Source organism: Alosa pseudoharengus, unplaced genomic scaffold (assembly GCF_046254945.1).
Source record: "Alosa pseudoharengus isolate Yale_2024_CS ecotype anadromous, Long Island Sound unplaced genomic scaffold, YU_APseudo_1.1 YU_APseudo_1.1_scf_7, whole genome shotgun sequence".
NCBI lineage: Eukaryota > Metazoa > Chordata > Actinopteri > Clupeiformes > Clupeidae > Alosa > Alosa pseudoharengus.
The window spans coordinates 17,824,976-17,833,766 of record NW_027468859.1 but is presented as its reverse complement, the minus strand read 5'-3'; the positions used below and the strand labels follow the sequence as shown (position 1 = coordinate 17,833,766).

Below are 8,791 nucleotides of genomic sequence, written 5' to 3'. Positions count from 1 at the left end.
GCCTGGAGACCATGGAGCAAATTTTCGCCTAAGATAGGGGACCAATCACCAATCACAGAACAAGGGGGAAAGCAAGACGATGATGAGCTATGCACAGACGCATTTGATAGACATCCGTGGCACCCAATAAACGGATCTGGGCATTTTTTTTCAAATACGAGAAAATGAACGTTTGGTTTCCAGACCACGTCTCATTGAGAAGTGGTGGCGCTAGCCAGGCTAATGTTTGATGCCAAAAAACTTTGCATTTTACAAGGTAGTGTGCCACAGTGGTCAATATACCATTATAAAACAATTGTTAGGGTGAAGATTGATCTCTTGAGCAATAAATTATGAAAATGCTCAAAATCAATGTCAAAATGGTCAATTCAATGAATTACCAGCTGCTACACCATTTGAAAGGGATTGTTAGATCAGGTTTAATAGACTTTTGCATAGCTGAAGTATAGCCTTATGTGAGTGTAAATAAAGAAATGGTAAAAGGATCAGAAAGACAAACAGACAGGTATGTGTGTGTGTGTGTGTGCTTGTGTGTGTGTGTGTGAGCGAGAGAGAAAGAGAGAGAGAGAGTGGCTGTTGATAGCTGGCAGTTGTATAGCCTAATATATAAGCTGGAGAGTGAGACTATAGTGACAGTTGGCCATTGAAAACTGGCAGTTAGAATAAAATGTAAAATATAGAATAACTGATCTTCTAGCCTACTACATTTGAGCAGGCACACTTTCATAGTTCATGGTGGCACAGTCAAATTCAAATTCAAAGGGGCTTTATTAGCATGACTGTTTGGTACAGTGTTGCCAAAGCAGTGTTACAAATAACACAGTAGTATCACAAGGAAATGAAGACAGAGATACAGCATACAATGTATAAACATGTGAGCACAAAATAGACAGTAGTAGAAATAATACTAGAATGATAGGTAGGGGTGTGTGTGTGTGTGTGTGTGTGTGTGTGTGTGAGATAGAGATAGAGAGAGTGTGTCTGTGTGTGTGTGTGTGTGTGTCTCTGTGTGTGTGTGTGTGTGTGTGTGTGTGTGTGTGTGCATGTGAGAACATATGCTTGTGTGCATATGTGTCTGTTTGACATTAGGTTTACTTAAGTCATGACAAAAGTTGTGACATTTTAAGACATATTGTGCTGCCAGGGCAGCAGAAGGCCCTTCACCAAGAAGTATGGCCATTTTATCATTGTCTTCAATGTCTATAAAATTTGGTATGGTTTGCTGTAAGTTTATGAAAAAGGTCTGTCTTAACATGTCATATTTTTCGCAGTGAAGAAGAAAGTGCTCCTCTGTCTCAACCTTCTCTGCCTGACAGTGACCACATATCCTTTGTTATCTTGGCAGCCAGGTTTTTCTGTGTCTGCCTGTTTCTATTGCTAGGTTGTGGTCACTAAGCCTGTACTTGGTCAGGATATGCCTCTGCTTTGTATCTCTGACAGAGCTGAGATACTCTGCCAATTCATATTCTCTTTTTAGGATCAGATAGGAATTCATTCTACTTTGGTTGTTTGGTTTGTCCAATGCTCTAAATATTCTTCTTTTGCTTAATTCATTATTTTGTTGACTCTAATTGATGTTTGGGAAGCAGCGCTGGACTGAGCTTGATTTTTATTAATTGTTGTTATTGAGTTAGTTAACTTCAGTACCAGCTGGCTCAGAGGACACTTTTCAGGGTTCATCTCCTGGGTTTTCAATGCCTCAAAATGGAGTGAGTTCTTAGGACTGCTGTTCAGGTGCATCCAGAATTTTAAGGATCTTTTCTGAATAGGTAATGCCAATGGAAAACGACCTAATTCTGCCCTACATGCATTGTTGGGTGTTTTTGATTGAACTTTTAGCATTGATCGGCAGAATTCTGCATGTAGGGCTTCAATTGGATACTTGTCCCACTTCGTGTAGTCGTGCATGCTGAGTGGACCCCAAACCTCGCTTCCATATAGCGCAATAGGCAGGATTATGCTGTCAAATATTTTGCACCAGATTGTAATTGGGATGTTTATTTTGTGAAATTTTCTCTTTATTGCGTAGAATGCCCTTCGGGCTTTTTCTTTTAGTGCATTCACTGCCATGCTGAAACTTCCTGATGCAGTAATTACTAGACCAGTCTAGTTAGGTTATATGCTGAGGTTTGTCTTTGTGTAAGTCATAGGTGATGACACACATATTCTCTCCATCAATACAAGAAACAGATGTTAGACTCTCTTTATCCAGTGTCAGAAGGCAGATATGTGTGGATTAGTTGACCCACTAGAGACATATGCCAAATTTCTTGTTGTTGTGCATGAGAGAGGAGTATGGAGATTACCCACAGATCAGCCAACTATCACAACGTTAAAGTGCAGATGATTTGCAACAAAACAAAACAGTTTGGCATAGGAACTGCAACAAATCCACGTGTAACAGTGAGCATCTAAGATTCACTACCAGAAAGCATGTGAAGCAGGCAGGACTCAGTGTCTTCAGAAAAGACGTGGTAAACCATCTTATGAACCTGCACCAACACCTGCAACTGCGTCAAGTCCATCTAGAGAAACTCGTTCAGCAGCAAATGCTGCCAGTACAGATAAGTGCTTCTTCTGTCAGAAGAGAGGCATCTTTCAATGTGAAACGTGAACGTTCAATGTGGTAAAAAGAGATATGACGAGGGTAAGGAATTTGAAAAGCAAGAACATAATGTTGTCGTAGTTGCATGAGATATTGAGTTTGTCAGCCTAGTTTGCTCTAGCCTGAAAGCGGGAGAAGTCCACAACATCTACTTCAGTATCTTTGAACGTAACAGTGCACAATGTACAGCCAACTACAAAAGCCATCAAGACCATGATCACATTCATAATCATAATCAAAGCAACATTATGACCAAGATCAATGTTTGTCCAGTGTGTGATGCTGCCATAGACAAAGTGATGTCAAAGAAAACTGATGATGACATCCAAAAGTTATTTGAGAGTGCTTCTACGAATGTGTTGAAAATAACACAACTTGCGTTGTTTTTTTAAAGTATATTTTTTGGGGCTTTTTTCCTCGTTTCTCGGACATCACCATAGGCACGATATTTATGCTACCTCTGTTAGGCCTACAAAAAGTTGCGAATTAAGGAGTATTTCCTGATCAGGGAAACCTTTCGGTCCGCGGTTCTATAATATCATTCAATTGTGCCGCAAATGAACAAACAGAAGTGGGGCGTAATTTAAATTCATGGCTCCGTAGACCAGCAATCTTCTCGTCGAGGAGGCTCATAATTTGAGAAACGCTGCAGATCATAGACAGAGAAAGCTCTGGGAACAGAACGCAGGCATATGATTTTGTTGTCACGCGCTACTATGAAAAATGAACTTTATAAAGCCAGGCTCGGCCAAAAAAAAAAGAAGAAAAAAGTATGCCAGATGGCCAGTCCTACGGAGCCCCTAAGGGGACATGAGCAAAAAAAAGAAAGTTTCACGTGAGCATGTTGTAAGAAAAATTGAGTGCAAGCAGACAGAGGCAGGTTTGAAAACTGAGAACATGGTGAAACATTTATTGGTTAACAATGGTGTTAGAACTACGAGCTCGGAGGCCAGCATATGAGCTCGGAGGCCAGCATAGCTCACCGCTTATGGCGGTGGCCAACTGAACCTCCAGAGCAGTGTCTTCCCTCTGCATTTAAAGCGTAGCCCACCTTCTTTGATTGTGTCAAGAGGAAAGGACTCATCATCAAATGATTAATTGTCGTCATGTGTCCTCATGTGGTTACAATGGGTCATGTGAGCATTTGATTGACAAAGGTCACAAGAGCAGTTTGGTTGACAAAAGGTTTGGCATGATCAAAAGCTGGGGTGATGATTAAAATTAATGTTAAAGTACATACACTCTGGAATTTCTCACTACAAGCATATGAAAGTTTCAGGTGAGCACATGAAAGTTTCACGTGCGCACATGAAACTAAACTTTAGATTTTTTTTTTGCTCATGTCCCCTCCGTACCAGTCCAGCCCTGTGTTCAGGAATTATTTAAGCAAAAGTGGAACGTGCGCAATGTTTCATTTAACCCTCCTGATCAGGACGAATAAAACAGGCATGGGGGACGATAGAAACATACAGTTTAGCCTAAGCTACAGTATGTAAACTTCCCATAATTTCAATATTTTACAACAAATGCTTGACTGGTTGAATGGTCATACATGTCATCAGAATATCGCTACCTGTAGCCTAGATGCGACGAGTGTTTAGTGAGTAGGCCTAAGCTTGATGAACCATAAATGAAAAGTTTTCTTAACATTACATCAGGACATTATTGCCATTAAACACTTTTACAAAAGTATAGGCCTAGCCTACAGTTAACACTTAATGACCTAGCAAATGTCGGCGACTTAAGTGTGTGATTAGATAAATAGGCACTGGCAGATGCAATAAATAGATATCTTTGCGTGTTAGCACAAGCAGTAGCCTGTAGGCCAATAAAGGCAAGTGTGTTTGCCACTTACATTTCTGACGTCTGATACTTCAAACTGCTGCAAGTGCATCAAGAAAGGTCCTGCCTTAGACCATGTTAATGGCCAATCGTAGACTAAGATTTGGGGGTGGCACCTGAGGTGGCCAATCGAATCTCAAGGGTGGCCTGTGCCACGCGGAGCCACCCCTCTGGCTCCGCCCCTGACCGTGCGCTCAACTTGTCCACAGAGATGTTCTTGCTTTGAGCCAGAACATATGAAGCCTATAGTTTCAAGTCAAAACAACAAGTCATATGCACACAAATACATCCAAAATCATTTTAGCATTGTCTAGAATGTTTGTGGAAATGTCAGCCAGGGAAATCTGAAGGGGATTGATGATGAAGACGATGGAGATGGTTTGCTTTAAAATACTGAATAATAAAAGCATCAACACTAGCGTTTTTCTGATAATTGTGTTTGTTGTTATTGTTGATGTTTGTAAGTTGATACTTGTTGTTGATGCAAAAAAGGTACATGTCAAAAAACTGCAGGATTGCAACTACGCACGCAACTGTGTGTATGAGCCGTGAGTCTTGGAAAGGTGAATCAATTAGCCAATCAGACATTGGACAAGAGGTGCTAATTGGAAGCCACGCCTTATTCCTACCATCACTATATATCACACAGAGGCAGAGGTGAAAGTTCATGTTTGTTCATGGAGAAGGTAAGTTGTCATATTATTTAACTAATATCCTTTTTTAACATTTGACTGTTTCTGTAGATCCTTTGTAGAGAATTTCTTATTAAAATGAAGCCTAATCAAAGAATTTATTGATTTGGTGAAGGTGCATTTGGTGGAGCCTGCAGTTTGGACAGACTTTTTTCATTATTATTTCAAGAATGGTGAGTGCCTGTTATCTATAAGTGAAGTTTACTGTTTTACTTGGATGATAGGCCAGGTATTTGTCATGATTGGGGTTTTCATATCTTTTTTGATCATTTTACAGAGGGAGTGCATTTTTGTCCATGTTGGCCAAGCTGGTGTGCAGATTGGAAACTCGTGTTGGGAATTGTACTGCTTGGAACATGGTATCTGCCCAGATGGAACAGCTGTTGGAAATGGCACAACTCTACTGGACTCCTCCTTTGGCACCTTTTTCAGTGACACTGGTTCTGGGAAGTATGTTCCTAGGTCCATATTTGTTGACTTGGAGCCATCAGTTATAGGTGAGTAGTGTCCTATTTGAAATAGTCGTTTGGCTTTTGAGCAAATGTAAATGAAGATTTGGGTTTGTGAAAGGCTGACTTGATATTCCCTGACAGATGAGATCCGTAATGGGTCCTACCGTCAGCTGTACCACCCGGAGCAGTTGGTTAGTGGCAAAGAGGATGCAGCCAACAACTACGCTCGTGGCCACTACACCATTGGAAAGGAAATTGTGGATCCGGTCCTGGACAGGATTCGTAAAATGGTAAGTGACCAGATTAACAGTTGCTTGCACAACGATTAAAGATTGATGTAATGCATTTCCAAAATTTCTCATGTTGAATAGTTATCTATATCTCTCTAGCTCTATCTCCTTGCATTTAGTATATTCAGTATTGGTGTGCACATGGTTTTTTGGTGTTCCTCTGCCCTATTTAGTCTGCCATTTACTTGTGGGGATGCAAAATACCTCTAGCACACATGGCTGTAGTGAGTGAGTATGTAAGATTATACTTTGAGGGCAGTGTGTGCTGACTTAATTTCTTTTAATATGTAACCTTATGTTGACATGGGAAGTTGGACAGATGTTATGCCTTGGATTGTTTGAGAATCATTAGAGGGTGTGTTTGCTTTCTAGTTTGTTGCAGAAAACCTGCAGCCACACTAGCCCTTTGCATTATCTGTAAAGTTTTATTGAGTTATCAATTTATGATGCAGAATGTGACTACTGAATTTGTGTCTCAGACCGACCAGTGCTCGGGTCTCCAGGGATTCCTCATCTTCCACAGCTTTGGAGGAGGCACTGGCTCTGGCTTCACCTCCCTGCTGATGGAGCGTCTGTCTGTGGACTACGGCAAGAAGTCCAAGCTGGAGTTCTCGGTGTACCCTGCTCCCCAGGTGTCCACTGCTGTAGTGGAGCCCTACAACTCCATCCTCACGACCCACACCACTCTAGAGCACTCTGACTGTTCCTTCATGGTGGACAATGAGGCCATTTTTGATATTTGCAAGCGCAACCTTGACATTGAGCGTCCCTCTTACACCAATCTGAATCGCCTTGTCGCCCAGATCGTCTCGTCTATCACTGCATCTCTACGCTTTGATGGGGCTCTGAATGTGGATCTCACGGAGTTCCAAACTAACCTTGTTCCCTACCCCTGCATTCACTTCCCCCTGGTCACCTACTCTCCAATAATCTCTGCGGAAAAGGCATACCATGAGCAGCTCTCTGTGCCTGAGATCACAAATGCTTGTTTTGAGCCAGCTAATCAGATGGTGAAGTGTGACCCAAGGCGTGGTAAGTACATGGCCTGCTGCGTACTGTACCGTGGGGACGTGGTACCCAAAGACGTCAACGGTGCCATTGCTGCCATCAAGGCCCGCCGATCCATTCAGTTTGTTGACTGGTGCCCCACTGGCTTCAAGGTGGGCATCAACTACCAGCCGCCAACGGTGGTACCAGGCGGTGACTTGGCCAAGGTGCAGAGGGCCGTTTGTATGCTGAGTAACACGACTGCCATCGCTGAGGCCTGGGCTCGCCTGGACCATAAGTTTGACCTGATGTACGCCAAGAGGGCCTTTGTGCACTGGTATGTGGGTGAGGGCATGGAAGAGGGGGAGTTCAGTGAGGCCAGAGAAGACATGGCTGCACTGGAGAAGGACTATGAGGAAGTTGGGGCAGACTCAGCAGAGGATGGTGAAGAAGAGGAAGAAGAGTACTAGAGTTTCTAAGGTTATTTATTTGTATGTCAGTTTAACTAATAAATGTTGGTATTGCAAATATATATGGGTTGTCTGAATCTTTATCCCCCTGAAGTAATACAGAAAAAAATCAACTGAGGACTGCATATGATATTGTGAGTGTAATTTACTGCATTACCTGACACCCCTATGGTATATTGCAATATCAAGCACAAGAATTTCAAATGACATTTACACAGCCAGGCAGCTACAGCACTACACTCTGTGGGCATGTCTCTGAGCTCCCATTTATATCCCCCCCAGAGTGTAGTGCTGTAGCTGCCTGGCTGGGTTAGCTGCTGAGTGTAGCAACTCGAGCTAGGTAAAACTGATTTTTTTTTTTTTTTTTTTCCTTTTTCATACCAACAGTAGTCGGTGACCTCCAAATGGAGATCTGTGCGAACTCTCAGTGTTCCTCCTTTAATGCAAGACATCTGAACACACAAAACACATTTTGATCATTTTCATAATTTGGGTGTTATTTCGGTGTATAAAACTGAGTCTAGGCACATACCTACTGATGGTAATTTTGATACCATAGTTTTAATAGAGACCCAGTCAGACCATTAGTATGAAAAATCAGGAACAGAGTTTATTTACAATGATGTGCATCAAGGGAGAGACCGCATGACTTCACCTAAAGATCCATCAGCTACTCTAACTAGACAAGGAAATAGTTAAGGTTTAAGTATCCTTCCAGGCTGATGGGAGATGGTGTTGGTCATCCCATCTCACGTGGACTACAAGGAAACACTCTGATTAGTGGCAACCTGGCAATCCGGAGCAGATGGCTACTGACGCAGCCATGCAGAACAGTGAAACACTAAAGTCATAATATTCCCGCTTATCTCTAAATACAGTCACACACAGATATACACAGGGACAGTACAGATATCATAGTCATTACATAGAATCATACTTTTAGTATTAAAGTGACCCACTAATGAGAAATGCAGAACATTAAACCACATATTGGACATAATGTTCTATTCCACTTTCTCTCAGTCCCCCTTTTTCAGACTTTATGGCTGGAACATTTCATCAAATATTGCCACTATATAAAATATAAAAGATTATACAATTGTTTCATTCAAGTTAGTCAGATCCAAATAAGCAGGTACATGATTTAACTGATTTCTACGGAGCCCTCCGGGTGACACGGGGAAAAAAAACATGGGTTAGAAAAAAAAAAAAAAAAGTAGTGGGGAAAAAAAAACATGAAGAAGAAAAAAAAAACGATGCACTTTTGCAGGATCTCATTGCGGGATCTCGCAAAGTTTTGCGAGATCTCGCAAAAAGTTTTGCGAGATCTCGCAAAACTTTTTGTGAGATCTCGCAAAACTTTTTTTCTACTTTTGGAACTTGCTGGGCTTCCTACTTGACCCCAATAGGCCCACAAACCACCACCGCCAGATGGCAATCGTATCATGATATT

The 8,791-nt window shown here is 41.8% G+C and overlaps 1 protein-coding gene across 1 annotated transcript; it reads left to right on the top strand.

Moving 5' to 3' along the window:
• Window positions 1-5,124: 5,124 nt before the first annotated feature.
• Window positions 5,125-7,338, top strand: LOC143109241 (tubulin alpha-4A chain-like). The gene is made up of 4 exons (XM_076271897.1): window positions 5,125-5,133; window positions 5,459-5,636; window positions 5,733-5,881; window positions 6,361-7,338. The coding sequence occupies exons 1-4, from the start codon at window positions 5,125-5,127 to the stop codon at window positions 7,336-7,338; spliced, it is 1,314 nt and encodes a 437-aa protein (XP_076128012.1).
• The last annotated feature ends 1,453 nt before the right edge of the window (window positions 7,339-8,791 follow it).

Bases quoted from the DNA above. Each gene is read 5' to 3' on its own strand.
- LOC143109241 (XM_076271897.1), top strand. The intron at 5,637-5,732 runs GTGAGTAGTGTC...ATTCCCTGACAG, and splicing joins CTTGGAGCCATCAGTTATAG to ATGAGATCCGTAATGGGTCC. The intron at 5,882-6,360 runs GTAAGTGACCAG...TTTGTGTCTCAG, and splicing joins TGGACAGGATTCGTAAAATG to ACCGACCAGTGCTCGGGTCT.